At 38.8% G+C, this 20328-nt stretch overlaps 9 protein-coding genes across 9 annotated transcripts; 4 read left to right on the forward strand and 5 right to left on the reverse strand. All coding sequences in view use genetic code 12, as the record gives it.

Moving 5' to 3' along the window:
• Positions 1–10: 10 nt before the first annotated feature.
• On the reverse strand, positions 11–1897 carry FOB63_004941 (uncharacterized protein; the record flags this gene model as incomplete). The annotated part of the gene is made up of 1 exon (XM_002617390.1): positions 11–1897. The coding sequence occupies one exon, from the start codon at positions 1895–1897 to the stop codon at positions 11–13; it is 1887 nt and encodes a 628-aa protein (XP_002617436.1).
• A 355-nt stretch (positions 1898–2252) lies between these two features.
• On the reverse strand, positions 2253–3671 carry MDJ1 (Mdj1p; the record flags this gene model as incomplete). Its single annotated transcript, XM_002617389.1, has 1 exon — positions 2253–3671. One exon carries the CDS (start codon positions 3669–3671, stop codon positions 2253–2255), a length of 1419 nt encoding a protein of 472 aa, XP_002617435.1.
• Positions 3672–3862: 191 nt separating this feature from the next.
• ACH1 (acetyl-CoA hydrolase) lies at positions 3863–5434 on the reverse strand (the record flags this gene model as incomplete). The annotated part of the gene is made up of 1 exon (XM_002617388.1): positions 3863–5434. One exon carries the CDS (start codon positions 5432–5434, stop codon positions 3863–3865), a length of 1572 nt encoding a protein of 523 aa, XP_002617434.1.
• Positions 5435–7002: 1568 nt separating this feature from the next.
• FOB63_004944 (uncharacterized protein) lies at positions 7003–9915 on the reverse strand (the record flags this gene model as incomplete). The annotated part of the gene is made up of 1 exon (XM_002617387.1): positions 7003–9915. One exon carries the CDS (start codon positions 9913–9915, stop codon positions 7003–7005), a length of 2913 nt encoding a protein of 970 aa, XP_002617433.1.
• A 502-nt stretch (positions 9916–10417) lies between these two features.
• FOB63_004945 (uncharacterized protein) lies at positions 10418–10720 on the forward strand (the record flags this gene model as incomplete). Its single annotated transcript, XM_002617386.2, has 1 exon — positions 10418–10720. One exon carries the CDS (start codon positions 10418–10420, stop codon positions 10718–10720), a length of 303 nt encoding a protein of 100 aa, XP_002617432.2.
• Positions 10721–10742: 22 nt separating this feature from the next.
• GPN2 (putative GTPase) lies at positions 10743–11813 on the reverse strand (the record flags this gene model as incomplete). Its single annotated transcript, XM_002617385.1, has 1 exon — positions 10743–11813. The coding sequence occupies one exon, from the start codon at positions 11811–11813 to the stop codon at positions 10743–10745; it is 1071 nt and encodes a 356-aa protein (XP_002617431.1).
• A 63-nt stretch (positions 11814–11876) lies between these two features.
• RPN8 (proteasome regulatory particle lid subunit) lies at positions 11877–12866 on the forward strand (the record flags this gene model as incomplete). Its single annotated transcript, XM_002617384.1, has 1 exon — positions 11877–12866. The coding sequence occupies one exon, from the start codon at positions 11877–11879 to the stop codon at positions 12864–12866; it is 990 nt and encodes a 329-aa protein (XP_002617430.1).
• Positions 12867–12958: 92 nt separating this feature from the next.
• On the forward strand, positions 12959–14281 carry FOB63_004948 (protoheme IX farnesyltransferase; the record flags this gene model as incomplete). The annotated part of the gene is made up of 1 exon (XM_002617383.1): positions 12959–14281. One exon carries the CDS (start codon positions 12959–12961, stop codon positions 14279–14281), a length of 1323 nt encoding a protein of 440 aa, XP_002617429.1.
• A 4375-nt stretch (positions 14282–18656) lies between these two features.
• MSK1 (lysine--tRNA ligase) lies at positions 18657–20294 on the forward strand (the record flags this gene model as incomplete). The annotated part of the gene is made up of 1 exon (XM_002617382.1): positions 18657–20294. One exon carries the CDS (start codon positions 18657–18659, stop codon positions 20292–20294), a length of 1638 nt encoding a protein of 545 aa, XP_002617428.1.
• Between the last annotated feature and the right edge of the window lie 34 nt (positions 20295–20328).

Below are 20328 nucleotides of genomic sequence, written 5' to 3' on the forward strand. Positions count from 1 at the left end.
TGATTAATACCTATATAGTCATTAAATCATGCACCAAGTTGATAAAATCATCCAGATCTCCAACTTTGATGTGCTTTTGCGACGTGTGCTGTTCAAGCATGTCCATTATTTCGCTTCGAGAACCAAACAACTTGTGTGACATCACCTTCAATGTTGCCAATAATGTTGCTATTAGAAAGCTATCCCCTTCGAAAAGCCAAATGTCCAATATATGCATGCATAAATCGAAATTGAAGAAAGAAGTAAACATCCCAATGATGATAGATGGGGCGTACTCAATAGTCAGTACCTTTTTGGATTCTAAATGCGCACTCAAACTAGGGCATAGTTTTGTAAGGCGTTGCAGGAACTTTTCAAAAATAGAGAGTTTCGCAAGTGGAGACGAATTTAAATCCTTCCAATATAAACCCTCTTGTTTCGATCTCATGATCTTGGATATTAGGTTATCACTAGAATAAACAATGCAAAGTGTTCTGAAAACCATATACTTATCCAAGTAAATAGAGTAGAGTAAAGCTGTCAAGTTAGGAATACCAGGGCAATACGAGTTGCATAGAATTTTTGAGGACTCAATTTGGTTTTCATTCATGCCAGATGCAAATTTGTCTCTGGAATATAGGAGAAACGATATTATTGTCTCACGAAGATCTCTTGCAACTAAAGTTTCCTGGAATATTCCCTTCTCTGTGAACGTATTTAGTAAATCCGAATCAATGGTTTCTAATAATTTCAGAAATATGTTGGTTTCCGATTGCACCTTGGTGTTGCGAATAACGAATGTGCTAGACTTGTAGAAATACTTCGAGCACGTTTCATTTGATATCTTCTTTTCAGGTTCAAGAAGGGCGCTCCACGCATAGGCTCTTTTGAAATTTGGAATACCACGCCAATACATATCACGACCTTCAGCCGTGCTTTTCAACATTCTGATTTGTGTCTCATCAAGAAGCCTCCACATCTGAGAGTCTGCAGACTTTAACTTTTTCAATGTCTCAATTTTTTTTAGCTTCTTGGAAATAATTTTGTCTTGTTTAGACAACGCGTGGTATATTCTGTCCTCTGATTCTTTTTGATGTCTAACTTTATCGTATGATGATTTAGGGGGAAGCCATGACGGTCTTGTGCTCAGATAATATCTCGAAAAATTAGTCTTCGACCTAGCCCCGCTTGAATGATTTCTAGGACAGTTTTGGTCCCCTACGGGTGACTGTAAGGACACATTTGGGCAATTGACTTCGAGAAACTGGTTAAGCATTTTCTTTCGCTCTCTAGCTTCCTGTATCATTTTGTATTTTTCATCCGTTCCCAAGTTCAAGCTTATTTCCAACGCATCTTGAGAAAGGTTTCTTTCACTGAATCGCGCATCATTGAGAGCCAGCTTAGGGCAGCTATCATTACTACCAGAAGAGCATAAGGAGTTTGCACTTGCAGAGCTAAATATTGAGGAGCATCTGGTGGATTCGGTAGTAAAGGACAGGCCACGTTCATATTGAAATGGCAACTTTTTCAACTTGATCATATTCTCTATAGGAACGCTTATAGGGACGTTGAACATATCAACGTGATAGTCAATTTCCTCATCATCAGAATCGAGGTCAAGTTCTTCTCTGGTATCATTAGCTGACTTGAATTGGCGTTGAGCTATCCGATCATTCATAAGTTGTTTTCTCATTTGTAATCTTTGCGAAGGAGTTAGGTAAGTTGGAGTTCTCTCGATTGAAACAATTACCTTACCGCTCGATTCATATTTATGAGAGGCTCTTCCTTTGATGCTTGGGGCGGTTCCGATGTTATTGATACATGTTCCTTGTGAAGGCTGCAGTAGCAGTATCTCATCCATCATACCATGTGGCATAGTACCAGTTTTCATAGCTGGCTGTCTGGAAGAGCAGTTCATGACGATGGTCTAGCTACCTGTGTAAACAATCGGAAATGAGTAAGTCAAAATATGTAAACGTTCGAGTATGTAAGAAGGCAAGCGAAGGAAACAACGTCAAATGAAGGAAAGCAGAGGTTATGTACCCGAAGGTTTGAAACAATATACGAGAAGAGCGTGTTCTATAATACTGTGCAGAGTATGTTTTGTCATTTTAAAGGAGCGTACTGAATGCAAAATGAAAACACGCGTTTCTGCATTTCTAGATCTTCTGGGTCGCGCACCTCCACAAAGTACGAAAGTACGAAAGTCATGTTATTTACAAGAGTATTGAAATTATAAATAGGTCTGCATCTAGGAAGGATGCTGCGTCTCGTTACTTCTTTGGTTCATCCTTGAAATTGAAGAATTTACCAAGCATTTTTCCAATTCGGTGCAACTTGGATGGATGTAAATCTTTCTCGTCAATAGTCTCAGTAGAGCCATCTTCTTCCATATCTAGTTTCCAGTCTGCGTGCGTCCGTTTGGCATTTTTGTCGTTGAAGGCGTCTGCCAAAGCTTCCAATAGCGCAGTCTGCACTGGCGTTTCAGGAACCAATGTCTTCACGTTCAAAATAATGTCCATGTCGCCTCTATTATTCATATTTCTGTTGATTGGCACACCTTTCTCTGGGATGGTTAATTTTCTTCCTGTCTGTACACCAGGTCTCACCTTGAGTTTGATATTCTGGCCATCGATAGTAGGCACGACGATTTCACCACCCAAAGCAGCAGTGGTCATTGGGATGTCTTGCTTCAAGATGATGTTGTTCTTGGAACGCTCGAAAAGCGGGTCTTTCTTGACGTGGACTCTGACGATCAAATCACCATTTCTAGTCTGGTTGTAGGGATCTTTTGTGACAAATGGCGCATCACCTCCTCCGGGAACTCTCAATCTAGTTCCATCCGCAATTCCGCATGGCAAATCAATTTTGTTAGATTTGGGTGCCTCTTCAACTCCATTTCCATGACAGGTGTTACATTGGTCAGCTTTGTTGATTGTCACACCGGATCCATGACAGGTGTTACATGTGGAGGCCATATGGAAACCACCAATAATATGTGTACTTTGGCCAGTTCCATGGCAGGAAGGACAAGTGGATTTCTTTTTGCCTTGTTTTAACCCAGATCCCGAACATGTGTGACAAGTATCTACCGCTTTATAGTTCACATCAACACTAGTACCAAAAATAGCTTCCTTGAAAGAAATCGTCTTCAACACTTCAATGTTGTCACCAACGTGTTCAGTTACAAAAGAACCCTGTCCTCTTCCACCCCTTCCGTTGCCTCCGCCACCGTTGAAAGCCTGTTTGAACAAATCTTCGAAATCAAATCCCATTCCTGAGAATGGGTTACCCTGTGCACCTCCAAAAGGATTTCCTGAATGTCCTCCAAAAGGATTACCTCCACCGAAAGGATTGGCATTACCGTTTGAATCAAATCCAGCGGCACCAAACTGATCATATTGGGCTCTCTTCTCCTTGTCGTTCAACAACTCATATGATTCTTGGATCTTATGGAATCTCTTCTCTGCATCCTTCTCTTTGTTGACGTCTGGGTGGTACTTTTTTACAAGCTGATAGTATGCTTTCTTAATATCAGAAGCACTGGCGCTCTTGTCGACTCCGAGAGTTTTGTAAGGATCGAAATCAATCAATGATCTCGTTGAAGCATTAAAGAGTCTCGCAGAAACTCTTGTATAATAGACACTGCCAGGCCGGAGTACCCTTGGGCATTTGTATATCGATGCAAACATTGTGGAGAGATTTTAGTTAGTATGAGACCGATGTACTATTTTCTATATATGTTTCGCACTCAAGAATTTTTCTAGAACAATCATTAGTTGCACGTGATCACAGGTCTCTATGGCTACAACGGTTTCTTGCAGTTAGCACAAATATGTAATACTTCCACTCCTATACATGTTCACAAGTGATGAATAAATCTCTAGAACTTCTTGTCCCAAGAGTCCAACTTCATTGTTCCGTTATCTTGGAAGTTTAAGTGCATCTTGAAGGCGTCTCTCAAGATATGTGGTTCGTGCAAGCACTTAGCCTTTTGAGCATAGAAACATGCTCTGTCAAAGTACTCCTTCAACTGGTCCTTGTAGTCTGGGTGAGCACACTTGTTGATAATCTCAATAGCTCTTTCCTTAGGTGCCAATCCTCTCAAATCAGCCAAACCTTGTTCAGTGACGATAACGTCCAAATCATGTTCAGTCTGGTCAACATGAGGAGAGAATGGAACAATACAAGAAAGGCCAGTAGGGTCAGTTTTGGATGGTCTGGAAGATGGTGTGTGCATAATGGACAACTTAGCATTTCTCAAGAAGTCTGCAGATCCACCCAAACCGTTCAACATTCTAGATCCCATGACGTTGGTAGAATTAGCGTGAGCGTAAATGTCAACCTCGACAGGAGTGTTCATAGCGATAACACCTAATCTTCTGATGATTTCTGGAGAGTTAGACACCACTTGAGATCTCAAGCAAATCTTCTTGGAAAATTCATCCCAGTTGTGATCGAATCTTTCGAAACCTGCCTCCGTCAATCTAATGGAGGTAGCAGTTGCGTAATCAAGAGAACCAGATTCGAGGAAATCGAGGAAAGAATCTTGCAAGACCTCGGTCCAGACAGTCAAATTCTTGAAGTTCGACTCAGACAAACCTTCAACAACTGCGTTAGCAATGTTACCAATTCCCGATTGTAATGGATGCAAATTTGCAGGCAAACGACCCATCTTGACCTCGTGTTCCAAGAAATCAATCAAATGGGCGGCAATTTGTCTTGATGTTGCATCAGACGGCGTGTTAGGAGGAACCTTATCACGTGTGGTGGATTCCACAATAGCCACAACCTTAGAAGGATCAATTGGAATAGAGTCAAGACCAACCTTGTAGTCCACTGTTGTGTGTGGGTACGGTTGTCTAAATGGTGGGTTGACTGGCATGTCAATGTCATGCATTCCCTCGAAAGATGGGGTGGCCGTGTTGACCTCAATGATAACCTTGTCAGACACTGAAAGCATTTCTGGAGACCCACCAACAGCAGGACCAGGAACTATAGAACCATCTTCCTTGATGGCCGTTGCTTCAATGATAGTATAATCAAGCAAATCGTTCTCTTTGTTTTTGGTATAGTATCCGTAAGTCAAATCCTGAGGGAACATGGATAAATGCTTGTCGAAAAACAAAGTTCTTCCATCGTTGATAGCCTTGGCGATAGGCTTTCCGACTTGATGTGGCGATCTACGCAAGATCATATCATGTTCCGCCCATCTCGATTCTTCCGGACCGGCCGAAGCACCAACAAACAAATTGAATGCAAACTTACCTTGCAAGTCATTTTTCTCGACGTGGTCAACCAAAGTCAGCGGAATAACTTTGGGTGCACCGACACCTGTAAAGCCGGACCAACCGAGGTACTGTCCATGTTTGAATAATTCAATACATTCCTCAGGCTTTCTCAACTTTTTCAAGTAAGGGGCGTATCTGACTCTTTGTTTCAAGATGCTTGACATTTTTCACAAACAAGAAATTGAGTGAACAGAAATGGAAAAGTCGCAATGACAATAGCGGGGAGGGAGGGGAGAGTCGTAAAGGTGCAGGCTCGTTTAAATAAACCAAATGCGGAGATTTTGGGTTCTCAACAAATATAATATTCTATTGGTGTTGTTTCCTCGCGAGCTCTCAAAGGGGAGGAACTTAGTATGTGGTATAAAACGGGTGCGTTTTTCGAGGAGATTTGTCTCACGAGCGTGCCAGACGTGTATTTATACTCCGGAAAGTGGCCTTTTCCGAAGCTAATATGCATTCCTGCACAATGTCTTACGGTCTTACGGACAGATATAACGTTACGAGACGTAAGTGTTCTGCAGTATTCATATATATACGACTACGGAAGTTTTGTGTTGACGATTTAGTATGATGTCCTGTTTAAATCTCTGTCTTGGGCCATGTTGGTATACGTTTCGTTAGATTAGATCCGGACTCTGCGGAACCGCGCATCCTCTCGGCGATTTGACCCGAGATTTGAGCGAATCACAGGCCTCCATGCACCTCCTATGTTTATTGTCCTGTACAATATTATCAATTGTGGGGCATATTTTTTTCATTTGTGGGGCACTTTCCGGGGTATAATTTTCAGACAACCGGACTTTTCACCGCTCCGAATGGACAAAATCTACTATCTGCTTTTTCTACTCCCAGTTTACTTCTTGATTTTATTTTTTTTCGTTGTAGAAATGATTATACGGTCGTACTGAGGTCATTGCTTACTTTCTTGATCTTTTGAAGGGCTTATGGCCGAACCCTTCTAATTAAGTGCATCCGGATTGGCTCGCGAACATCGTAGTGCATATCCACGGAACCGATATGCAGTATATGCTCTTAGAAATCCAGATTATAGGTAACATTTCGGAAAGCAAATTAACTATTGAATTCTGTATTCTATGGATACTTACTCGTGTACTTACTGTATGAAAGAATTGGATCAGCGAACGATCTTCCCAAAATTCCCGAACAACCTCCTGATTGGATGATACGCACTACCCACATGCGCATACGAAGTCCGATTTTTAATTACTCAATGATCGCAAAATAGAATATTCTGTCGTAACTTTGTCTCTATTCCCTTCTTCTGCATTATTCTCGAATGCGTTCCTGAATTTTTTTTCCTTTCCATTGAGCAAGGTAAGGAGAGTAGGCAATTGGGGTCTCGCGCTAGCTTGAAGACGCATACGTTCACTTATTCTTGGCACTACATTCTATAACTGCGTCACTTTTGGTCTACGGCCCACCACAAACTACTCCGGACAATGAGAAAAAAATTTCAGTCATCATAATAAAATGAACTTAGTACAAGAAGGACATCGAGTACGAATTAAGTTTTTGGATTCTTATATTTCTCTCTAATGTATTCTTTCTAGCGACCCATCATATGTAATGCAAAGAAGAAATGGCGCTCAAGGTAGTCACGAGTGTTAAAAATCGTTTCATTCTCGAGTGAAAACGCTTCTGTCCAGTGAACAATTCACATCGATATGCAACCATGACCATCGTGAATTGATTCACATCATAAATAGTGTGCTTACTCCAAGCCTGTTTTCATGTTCATCAATTCAACTCTTCGGGCTTTGAAGATGCTACTCTTTGCAACATCATCAATTGGCTCCAACTCTGGATCTGCGGAACTTGAGATATTCGCTGTAATCCTTTCTCTCATTCGATGATAGTTCACCACTACCTCTTCATCAATTACAGATTGTTGGATTAAATCGTTTCCGAAGAAATCGACAGACTCGTCAGAGAAATCTCCATCATTCTCCACTATGAATTCACTCAAAATTTGGTCATCATCGTCCTCATCACTTTCAACGCCATATCCATGAGGTTCAATTGCATTTAAAGTCTCATCAAAGGTGGAATCCGCATCTTTCTTCTTTGGTTTTAAAGGTTTATTTTCCATGGACTTTTCTCCTTTGGACATCAGCTCAACAATTCGATTCAATTTCTCAAAATCTTCTATTTTATCTACTATTGGTCCCAGGACTTCCATATCATCATCAAACATACCAACATTATAAGCCTGAACCATGCTATCCATATCATCCTGTAACTGGCTGGTATCAATATTCAATTGTTTGACTTCAACGTCTTTTTTAGTGTTCGACTCATCCTGAACGCTCACTTCTTCTTCCACTTGAGTGTTATGACTATTCATTCCTTCAATGGCATTTTCATCCCGTTCTCTTTCTTCAATGTTTTGTATTGAGTTGATGGTCTTCATAATATCATCTCGTGTCTCTTCGGACAGACGTATTTCTTGAGGTGGTTTGATTATCTCGACATCATTTAGGGGCTTGAACTGTCTTGACGGATTCTGTATCATCATTTGTTTAAACTTCGATCTCTTTTGCTTCCTTTCGTCCTTTATTAATTTGCTTCTGAGATTCTCAAATTCCTGCTCATCACCTTCGATGCTACCTGCTTCTCTTCTATTGAAAGTGCCCTGACCCCCATCAGCAGAAGCTATGTCTTTGATGAATGAGACCTTTTCCGAAGAGCCACTCTCGTTCACGGTACAGCCCTCTGTTTCTAACAATTCCTTTTCCGTTGCGGTATCACTGCATTCTGCAATACCTTCTGTCATTGACCTTTCATGTTCTATGGCATTATCATTCACGACATTATCGCGCTCAAAAATTGTGTCAACCATAGGGTTTTCACGCTCAACCACAAGATGAACCATAGGGCTTTCACGCTCAACCACAGGATCAACCATAGGGCTTTCATGCTCAACCACAAGATCAGCCACAGGGCTTTCATGCTCAACCACAAGATCAGCCACAGGGCTTTCATGCTCAACCACAAGATCAGCCACAGGGCTTTCATGCTCAATTACGACATCAGACACGGGACCTTCGCGTTCAAAGATATCTTGAGTGACAGTGATTTCCTCATGTTCGCCTGAATGAATAGATTTAATCTCAGATGGCGGTATAGCATTGTAGCTTGTCTCAAAAATGGCTTTGTCTGTGTTATTACGTTTGACCTCAGAATTAGATGCAGCAAGAATTCTATTCTCCTTGAATTTCAGAATGGACTGTTTATGATGTTCCACCTTTGCTAAGGATTCGCTGACATCTTCGATCTCCCTGATATCAAGCTTCTCGCTGAAGCGTACAGATTTAGGTACTTTAGTGCTTTGAATCTCTTTGTTTGAAATCTCTTTAATTAGAGTCTCTTTGTTTTGAAATTCGTGCTCATGAGCATCCCGTCCTTGTTCTCTTAGAGACTGGATATCTGCCCAAAGGCGGTTTTGTAGGACAGAATCTTTAGGCAAAAGAGAAAAACCTCCGTTGTACAATAAATCATCTGCTGGGTCTTCCTCTTCGCTCGTGGTCATATTTTCGTCAGCACTGTCAAAGTCGAATTCCAACTCCTCGTCTTCAATTGAGCCATCATTCTCTTCAAACTCGCTTGCAATCAATTCTAACTCATAGATTTGCTGATTTTCTAACCCTCTGCGGGATTGTTGTTGTTGTCCTTCTTGTTCTTGATGTCCTTGTAAATGTTGTTGCTCTTGTTGTTCTTGTTGTTCTGGTTTTTCATGTTGGCCTTGATGCTTTTGATGATCTTGCTGTCCTTGTTGAGTTGAATTTGCACCTCTGCTTTCTCCATTTGAACCACTGTTAACAACCAGTTTTAATGCTTCCATGTGCTCGGCACTGATATCTGTTTTCTCAATTAACTCAACAACTTTGTGGAGGCTATTACTTTGTTCCTTAAAGTCCAAAAGTTCCATGTCATCGATAAGTTCTTGTATTTGTGAGTTTACTTCATCATTGTGAGCTTGATCCTCTGTGAAGCCCAGATTCATCCCCGACTCTTGTTGACGAGTGGCTTTAGTTGCGTTTTTCGACTCTATACTCTCGAACTCAGAAGTAGCAATATCTTCACCGTATGGTTTTTCGTTGTTCAACTGTTTGGTTTTGCTTGTGTCCTGGGCGTCGCCATGAGGCAAGGACTGAATTCCGTCCAAATTTGACCCAATTGAAGCAGCTTCTTGTTCTATCTTTTCATTATTCAAAGTCACACTAATCACATTTCCATCCTCGTCAATTTCCTCTTGAATATCCATTATCGGTAGGTCATCTGTAACTGCATTTTTCGACTCTTTTGAGCTGAGTTCAATCAAACTTTGCAAATTTTTAAGAGTTTCTCCTCCAGTCTTCAAGTTCTTTCTCATCAGATTTAAAGTGCTTTGCAACTTATTGATTCGACGATCAAGAAACCGTAGGGCATCATCCTTTGACTTCTCCATCCAATACTCAGCTCCCAAGTGGATCATTACAGTATCTTCATTACCATCCCCTTTCTCCTCTAAATCGAGTTTAACTTTATGAAGGCTTTGAAGTTCTTCTTGATGTAGTTGACTTTCCTTTTCCAACTTTGTAAGCGAGAGGTTTAGGATCTCTTCCATGGATAGATCCAGGTCCATGATATGAATGATTTATTGAATGAAAATTACTGCGCATCTCTATCGCGCAATACGCCATCGTAGTTGCCATTGAACATATATGAATTTTTTAAGCTTTAACAATGACGTGGAGTCAGTGACACTATAGGTTACCTTAGGTTGGGTTACTTATCTTCCTTCTTTATGTTGCTCTAAGATTATCGTCTTTATTTTTTTTTTTTGCATAATTTTGTCGTATTGGTGTTAGATGAGGTAAGAATTGTGAACTAAAACTAAAACTCTTACATAAAAAACATAAAACCATATCAAATTCATTAAAAACCTTCCAGAATATCAACACAGTTCCTGGGCCTTAGTGTATACGTTTGTTCTTGTTTTTTTTTTTTTTTTTTTTTTTTTTTTTTCGTATAATCAAAGGTAAACATTTACCAATCTTCAATTAAGCGCTTTTGTACTGCACCGGCAGTTTCAACACGTCTATTTGGACGAGATGAGAACTGCACAACTAAAACTAACACCAGACATGTCTCCCACACCATTAGAAATTAAGACGAAGGCAGTTCAAAGATTATTGAAAGAGGAACAATTGTATTTGAAAGAAATATCTGAACAAGAGGAACAGTTACAGCAAATGAGAGCGTCCGATACTGATGAGTACGAAATTAAGAAGTACGAAAAGGTACTTGACGAGTCCAAAAGAATGGTCCCCGAATTGAAGAAAAAAATCCAGGAGCATGCAAAGGGACTCAAGTCATATATTGAAGACTACAAGGGTGATGAAGACACTAGTGATCTGAAAGCTCTTCTTCAAAAATGTGGCATTTAATGAGATTCATTATGTCTATTTCCTACCATCCCGTTTCTATACCTTGGTCATCCTCGACTTCCCTCAGTTGCCTAAAACTGTCAATCATATCCTGATCTTCTTTTTGCTCCTTTTCATCATACCATTCTTTATTTTCAATCCACCTTTCGTGAATACTAACATCATCATCATCCATACCCCAACCATTCCTTGTAGCTTCATTCCATATGGAATCTCCCCCCACCTCCGAGCTTCCGAAGCTATATCCATTTGCTTTGTCAATAATTTGTAGTAAGTGAATCATAGATCTTTTATTTTCCACGGACAACACTTCAAACGATACGAGTCCGTATTGCTCAATAATATCACCGATCATTTCTGTAAGCCTAACAAAATTTCGTCCCAAGAGCGATGGTGATTCCTTTTCCAACATTGGAGTTAAGAATTTGAGATCTTGAACTTCTGTATAGAATTCCAACCTCATTGGAAGTGGCCCATATGATTTTAGCATATCAATTTTTGAAATCACATTTACATGTGGAAGGTCAAGCTGAAGCATCGACCGTAAACTGAGTAGGAGAACAGAGATATATTGGGACGGGCTGGTTAGATAGATGGAGTCCACAAGAGATACAACGCATAAGCGAGCATCAATTTCTTTAGCCAACTTCTTAAAAATTCTGAAAAGGGAATTATGATGTGTGAATAGTTCCACTTGACCAGGACAATCAAAAATCAAATAGTTATGCTGGTTACCGAGCTTTTGTATGTCCTTTAATAGAACATCAATGCCATTTTCATCTATACTTTCTAAAGCATACATGAGTCCACCATTTGGGCCTAGGTTATGCTCTTGCATAACTTCTTCAATGGTTATGTAGTCCCGGATGTCGAAAGCGCAGTTAGGGTATGGTTGCCTCTCGTTTGCTGGATCAAGATTGATGATACAGCATTTACGACCAATCGCAGAAAGAAACTGATACATACCATAGCAATAAGTTGATTTACCAGATCCTGGCGGCCCTATTACGATTTGTCCAAACATTAACCTCTTTAGACTTGAATCAAAGTGAATCAAGTGGATGATGATTATTTTGGTTGATGCACTACACATTGAAGGCGAATTTCTAAAACTCACTTTCGAGGCATATTAAGTTACACCTAAAGTTGAATCATAATGCCTGCACCCACAGATGATTCATTGTTCTTGAAAAAGACAGTCACAGTTTCGCCCTTAGTGCTCTTGTCAGTTGTTGATCATTTCAATAGGGTTGCTAAAGACAGCAAGAAACGGGTTGTTGGTGTCCTATTGGGAGACAACTCCTCTGACATCATAAAAGTCACCAATTCTTTTGCCATTCCTTTTGAAGAGGATGAAAAGAACTCTTCTGTTTGGTTTTTAGATCATAACTTCATCGAATCAATGGGTGAAATGTTCAAGAAAATTAATGCTAAAGAGAAATTGATAGGCTGGTACCATTCTGGTCCCAAGTTGAAGGGATCTGATTTGAAAATTAACGATGTATTCAAAAGGTACACTTCCAATCCTTTACTTGTGATTGTGGACGTTCAACCTCGAACAGTTGGTATCCCAACTGATGCTTATTTTGCCGTCGATGATATAAAGCATGATGGCTCTAAGGCAGAAAGAACCTTCGTACACATTCCATCTTCAATTGAAGCCGAGGAAGCCGAGGAAATAGGTGTGGAACACTTATTGCGGGACATCAGAGATCAGGCTGCGGGCAACTTGTCCTTGAGGGTTACCCAAACATATCAATCTTTGTTGGGCTTACACCAAAAATTAAGGGAAATCGCAACATATCTCGAGAAAGTGTATGCAAGAAAACTACCAATGAATCACTCCATCCTTGGAAAATTACAAAATGTTTTCAACTTGTTACCCAATTTGACTTACGGCGCAACTGAGGTCGATGATATTACGAAAGCGGTACGTGCAGATAACGTTGAGCATTCCTCAAATCCTTTGGCCACAGGTTTCACTGTAAAGACAAACGACGAAATGATGATGGTATATGTGAGTACCTTAGTGAGATCGATTATTGCCTTTCATGATTTAATTGAAAATAAATTAGAGAACAAAAAAGTTCACGAGAAACGACAAGAGTCAAACGCGGAGGATGTTGAGGTCGAAGTTCGCGATTGATCAAGCTTATGGGGATAGTTTATAGTCGTGCACTTTTAGCCACACAAAATATATCCGAAATTTAGAAGAGTGTTCATCGAAGTACAGGTAGAATGTCAGCTAGGTTGGCCATAATCCCGAGGGTTCACTTCACGCCAAGCCTAAACTATTTCTACAATAATTCCAATAAGTTACTAAAACTTGAGAGAGGTTTCATTCTGAATCAATTTTTATCCCTGCGAAGAAAGCACATACCTGCTGAACGGATCGCCGAACCCGCCCATCTAGTATATGAAGACAAAAAGGCAACCTCATTCGGTGAAGTTGCAACGAAGGTTTTAAGCTGTCAGGACTCTGATGCTAGGCTGTCGCAGAAGTTGACCGACCCCACGAATACGAAACAGACAATTCCTTTTCCGATCAAACCCAAAGCAAACACGAACCAGAAGAAGATCAGAAAATCCAAAGGCTTGCTTAATCCATATGTAAAATTAACAAAGCCCAACTTAACAGTTTTGGTAACATTAAGTTCGATCTGCTCTTATGCAATTTCCCCAAACTCTGTGTCCATTACCGAGCTTGCTTTTCTAACACTCGGAACAGCTTTATGTTCGGGCTCTGCCAATGCGATAAATATGGGTAGAGAACCGGAGTTTGATAAAAGGATGATGCGAACTTCCATGAGACCTGTAGTTACAGGTTTGGTGACGCCGAGACAAGCGTACCAATTTGCTCTAGTAACGGGCGCCATAGGTTGCACAATTTTGTGCTTTGGCGTCAATCCTACTGTGTCATTATTGGGCTTCTTGAACATAGGCCTCTATGCATGGATTTATACGTCGTTGAAACGACGTTCAATTGTCAACACATGGGTGGGTGCGGTTGTGGGAGCTATACCACCCCTTATGGGTTGGGCTGCTTCTTCATCTCTCACTCATCCTGGAAGCTGGTGCTTGGCAGCCCTTTTGTATGCATGGCAATTTCCCCATTTCAATGCACTCTCTCACAATATTGCGGAACAGTATAAAAGCGCAGGGTACGTGATGGCTGCTGCAGAAAACCCGAAATTAAATGCTAGAGTTGCATTACGATACTCTCTTCTCATGTTCCCAATTTGCTTCGGTTTAAGTTATTACGGTGTCACAGATTGGTATTTCCAAATTGATTCTGCCATCGCAAACGCATGGATGACTGTGCTCGCTTACAGGTTCTGGAACCAACAACGGAAGAACCACGCGAGGGGTAACCATCCAACACCAGAAGCTATTCAAATGGCTAATTTTCATGCGAAAAAACTTTTTTGGTGCTCAGTTTGGCAATTACCAGCTGTGCTAATCTTGGCGATGTTGCACAAGAAGGGTCAGTGGGACCGTCTCGAAAAATATTTAGGCTTTGGAGTAGCACCAGAGAAAGGTACTGAACTACCATCAATATAATCTTGTATATATATTCATTTAATGTGCATCTAAATGATATGAAACAGTTGAATTAATGACCGCATCTAAAGCTTATGAACGTTCGACCAAATATTTTGACAAGCAATATAACTAAATTTGAAGATACATCTTAATATATACCAATTGAAAGCATTCAAGATTTCGCATCAACAGATAAACACAAAAACTGTCATCATAACGTCAAATCATTGTTCATCCAGCAATTGACAAGAGATAGTAAACTTAGAGTCAGATACAGATCCCATCATTCTACAATGTCTCATATTTCCAATCTTACAATATCTCAATACAAAATCAACAAAATACTCTTTGAAAACACCATAATCTCGAGTAATTAAAACTAATGACGGATTGGACTCTGTTGCTTTATCCACGTAACCTAACCCAATGACTTCCACCGAAGATTTAACATTAACTGTGTCTTCCCATTTTGGTTTGAAGTACAGGAATGTAGCAGTGGATGCTTTAGTCACGAACTTGGTGTTCATGTCGGTTTGAAGTCCAGCGGACTAAATATATAAAAATCAATAGCAGCGTTTGGACCGAACTTCGATTTACTAATTACAGCGAAAAATTAAGGTCCTGATAACTTGTATCGAATTCAATAGAGACATACCACAATTACATCAACTTCATAGTTGCCGATATTTGTAGGTCATGATCGGAAAAATAACAAAGAAACATCAAAACTAATAATACTCCACTTATACCTAATTACTATATAGAAATAAAGAAAGATTTTTATACTACATTAATAAAAAACTTAACACTAGCCATGACCTACTAAGTATACCAGACTTCAGACGTTTAAGCATTCTAAAATCACTAACTTATAATAATTAACAAGTACCGAATTCAAAAACCACCAAATAAGAATTTAAAGTTGCAAAACATAAATCAGATAGAAATTAGTTATTCGTTATTTATGTAGTTCCCCAATACATTAGCAATTATTATGATATTAAATAACAGTTCAACGAAAAAAGACAAAATATATTCCTTCCAATCTCTGTGATCTAAAGATTAAATACAGCATTTTTACATATAAATTTATCCTAACAGTTCCAAAGCCCTAATTTAGATCATCGAAATCGACGCATATAAGATAATTATTTATGTTGAGCACTATTCACAATAGACATAAATATTTAATCCTAGTGCTTCTATGAAAAAATAATCGAAATGTATAAGTTGCGATCTCAATACATACATTCAGAACTAAAAACGTGTAAAATAATGCCTCAAGAAACATCAGCCACAGAACATTGTATATAAGCACCGACAATTTACTAATATAAGACTCAAGTAGCTCTTCATACTTTTTCTCCAGGAGCCAATTATTCTTGAAATACTACTGAAGTAATCAAGGGCGCCGATTTATGATTTCGTATATCTATGTTAATTATAATAAATTAATTGTTTTTTTTAATTCACTTTATGATTCATCCAAAACGATCGCAAATTTTATTAGAATTAAAACCTGAACAACTTCGTACTCAATTAGAGATTGGAGAAAACTTGCTGATCACTTTAATACTTCTAAACCAGATTAATATATTTTCAAAACTCAGGCATGTTCTGATATTAATTTACTTCAAATAGCTGGAAAATTTAATGAAAATAGATTGTTCAGCATATCGAATGATAATTAATCATCAAAATCATGAGGTATAGGAATCAGTTACACTTACTTAAAATTGTATAAAGAGTAACTGCATTAGTCGTGCAAAACAACTGATGTAAGAACTAATTAATTTTATAGTTTCATAGAACCTTTCATATAATTGCTCTTAGGATGCAAAGTTGTGGGAATTACATCAGTATCTCTCTCCCTCGAGGTCATAATTGTACTTGTATCTTCGCTTACCAAATTTTATACCTATTCTTCGTACTATTTATTCGAATGTCTCTAGATTTTATGCACGAGTTGTTGGGAATCAAGAAACGTAGTATAGAGCGGTGGTCTTCATTTATGGTAATGATGGCCTTCTAATTATATGAAAAAAAAAATAAAACAGCTTCTACATTCTCATGATTCTATTTACTATCAGCTTGAAACTATATAAACTTCAAAATTGTGGAAAGGTGGCTACTTCATATGAATACATCAAAAAGATGGTTTCTTGTCTTTTAATTGAATTAATTCATAATAAATTTCTTCCTTTATTTGTGAACTACGTTAATAATGAAAAGAGTAATTTTGTAAAAAAATATCTGATAAGCGTCCCATATTCTTTGTAATGACAGTCGTTTATCAATGATATTTATAAAGTTAAGCATACCATACATCAGCAAGTGTTCTTATTTCTGTGAGTATTATGCTTAAAAATCTTCTAAGCTTTTACATTTTCTCTTCATCTTATTGCCGTGCGAATGTGTTGTTAGTGATGTAATTAATATATATTACTAACCTTTTACTCAAAGCAGTTGAATCTATGAGTAATTATATTTTTACATCCTGTTCCAATAAATAAAAACTAACTCGAGGAGTATATTAGTCGGTAACTTAAAGGGAGTATTTCATTTTGGTAAAATAAGTTTCATATCACGCACATGAGTTGTTGATAAGATGTAAAAGGACCTAGGAAATTTAATCCAGGTGTGCAATAGTGATAATTTTATCTATTACACTATTTAAATGTATGGAAATTGCCATTTCAACTAATTGGTGGGGTGAATAAATAATTCCTAATGTACTATTCCTTGAATGCTTTATACTTTCTGGTCAAATTACAACGACTAGATAGAAATTCTGTAAATGAGGCCTTAGGTAATGTTAGAACAATTCACACTATTTATTTTATATGTAAGTGTGATTGCAATCCCAACAATTCAGTCTTAGGGGAAACAAAATGTGCATATTCCTATAAACTAAGAACATTTATCTCCAGATGATTCTTTCAAACATGAGCAAATGGTATCAATTCTTCCGAAAGTTTATGTCAAATTCAATCTTACAATTGATAGTTGGAGCATATTTGGGTGATTGTATTTTTTGTCATTAATTCCTCTAATTTCAAGATTTGATATGAGTCGCTTTGTTAATTAATTGGAATTGAGAAAGGATCTAAGAATTTTTTTTTTTGTTGTCCGTTTTTGCAGGCGAATTGGTTTCCTGTGAAGCTGAAGGTGATGCGTCATTACATTTTTTGGTGCTTGCTGTTGGAGTAGCCTACAAAAGTTATGGAGAGCTTTTGTGGATAGCATCTGGCTTATTCTCAGAATGATATAGATATACACTTCGATAGAGTATATCTTGTGTCTGAAAATTGCTCATTTCGCATACCATAATCAATCTACTACGATCCGCCAGTTGACTACATTCAATTACGTCACCCATTCTGATCTTCTGCCTCTATCTCAGTGTCTGCTATTTTCTCAATCAATCACTTGACCTCTTCCTTCATCGCTCTAACTTTATCTTTCTCTAACTGCCTAACAAATTCTGCAGTGCCAAGTTACAAGTTTTTTGTCTATAGGAAAGCTCGCTTGTTTGTAAAGTATAAACATCGGTGTGTTATGCTTGGCCACTCGTTTAAAGATACCTAACTGTAATTGTGATATTGAGTATAATTAGTGTTGGAGCCTATAATGCGCAAGCTCATACTTGAAGTGTTCCATATGCTTTGCCAATGTATCATCATCTCATAAAATTAAGCTGACAGATCAAAGTTTGGTATTTGCAGACACATACACTGAAGCATATGTTTACACTTGTATATACCCTTGTATATGTTCCTCTTACTCCTATAAGTTTTGATACGGATGCACTTTCCTCACTCCTTTCGATTCACGATTACTTAGAGTAGCTGTGGGCGCGTCCAAACATTTTGAGTTACATAGAAACTATACAACCAGATGAAATTAATATTCACATAATTGCTTGGTTTCTAGCACCATTTAGTAAGAGGAACAAAGCTTATAAAATGAAGTGTTTGTGTGAATCTAAGAATTTCAGTTTATTTGAACTATTTTGTAGATCTGGTGCACCACAGTGGAAAACTGAAAATACATAATTACAGCTTTTTATAAAACCACTTCTTTGAACCGCCCTCTTAAATAACACAGGATGATGATACTATATTGAAAGCTCATAAGAGAATGCCTGTTGGAAATTCATGATGCATCTGATATACACGGACACTCGTATAATGCTTATGCCCTATTGATTAGCAATAGATATTGATGATAGGAATATCAAACGATTACTCATTAGCTGCTGTCGAGCGAAATGCACCTCAAGAACTCATGAATATTCATACTCTCTTGACAATCCATCTTATCGTATGAAATCCTACAGTGTGCATACACCCGACACTACTCTTGCGTGAATTCTTACATCCAGTACAACTCGATGAATTCATTGTCCAGCATCGGGAAATATCGCTTGCCATCTCGTATTCTTAAGCGCCTTACCCGGCAGAATAGTTCAGATGAAGCTGTGAACTATGCCTATCGGAAAGATTTAATCAGCCGAAACCCTCACTCCTACTACCCCCCAGTCCAGACTACCCGAGGTGGAGAGCCTATATTGAGATTACCCGAGTTTATAAAAGAATACGGAAATATTGATTTTTCAAGCTTTCTGGATGGCAAATATCCGCAAACTATTCAAATTGAAGGTAAAGTAAAAGCCATAAGAAGGGCAGGAAAGGCAATGTTCTTTTTGGATGTGATCCAAGATGATGCCAAGGTTCAGGTCTGCGCTTCTAACAAACTACTTAAAGATGTAACGAAAGATGAGTTCTCGAGAATACATTCATTCATCCGCAAAGGCGATCATATTACATGCGTTGGCCATCCGTCTACTACAAACGTTGGCGAATTAACATTGAAGGCTACAAAGCCTATTACTGTGTCTAGTCCATGTCTTAATTCGGTAACCATACCAGATAAACTTATCGATAGAAAGCTCATAAACAAAAATAGAGTCATGAACTACATAGTTGACCCTGAGCTGAGACAGAGGATCAAAGTGAAAGGAGCAATTACGAAAGCTATACGTGACTTTCTTCACAATGATGGCTTTCTTGAAGTCCAGACACCTATTTTAGCAGGCAATGGAACGGGGGCCAACGCTGAGCCATTTCAGACAAAGCTGAAAGCAATTTCTGATGAAAAGTTACTGCTCCGTGTGGCCCCAGAACTATGGCTTAAGAAGCTTGTCATCGGTGGATTTGACAAGGTTTTCGAGATTGGTTCGAATTTTCGAAATGAGGGTATTGACTCTACGCATAATCCCGAATTTCTTACCTGTGAATTTTATAGATCGTTCACCTCTCTACCAGAGTTAATGAAAATGACAGAAGATATGTTTTCCTTCATCCATTCACAGTTATTGAATCATGAAACATCCTCAACCTTTTTGAGAGAGCGTCTCAGAAAGCTCAGTTCTTTTCAAGAAGGAAACTTCCCCAAATTTGAGTTTATTCCAACTATCGAAAGCCGAACAGGACACCAAATGCCTGTAAACTTTACAACTGAGGCTCTTCTAGAATATTACAAGAAGATTGGAGTCAAGCTTCCGGAAAACAAATCGCCAGCAAGTTTATTGGATAATCTATCGGCGATTTATTTGGAATCTTTGAGTGTGGATAAGCCCGATGTCCCCATTTTCATCTACAATCAGCCATCTGTGATGTCGCCATTGGCAAAATCCACAGGAGTAGTATATGGAGATCGTTGTTATGATATATCATTGAGATTCGAGCTATTCATTAATGGGAGAGAGTACGTTAACTCTTACGAAGAGGAGAATTCACCTTTTGAACAAGCTGAAAAATTCAAACTACAACAAGCATGTAAAAAGGACTTCAACGATATGGAGTCATTGATACCGGACTGGAACTATGTCAAACAAATGGAATACGGGCTCCCTCCTACTGGTGGATGGGGCTGTGGGATTGATAGACTCAGCATGTTGTTCAGCGATTCTAATAGAATCGAGGACGTTTTAACTTTTGGAACCCTTAGAGACGTTGTTCGTCAGTAGGATACGCATATTATTGAGATGCCTGTAAATAGAG

Source organism: Clavispora lusitaniae (assembly GCF_014636115.1).
Source record: "Clavispora lusitaniae strain FDAARGOS_655 chromosome Unknown tig00002663_pilon, whole genome shotgun sequence".
NCBI lineage: Eukaryota > Fungi > Ascomycota > Pichiomycetes > Serinales > Metschnikowiaceae > Clavispora > Clavispora lusitaniae.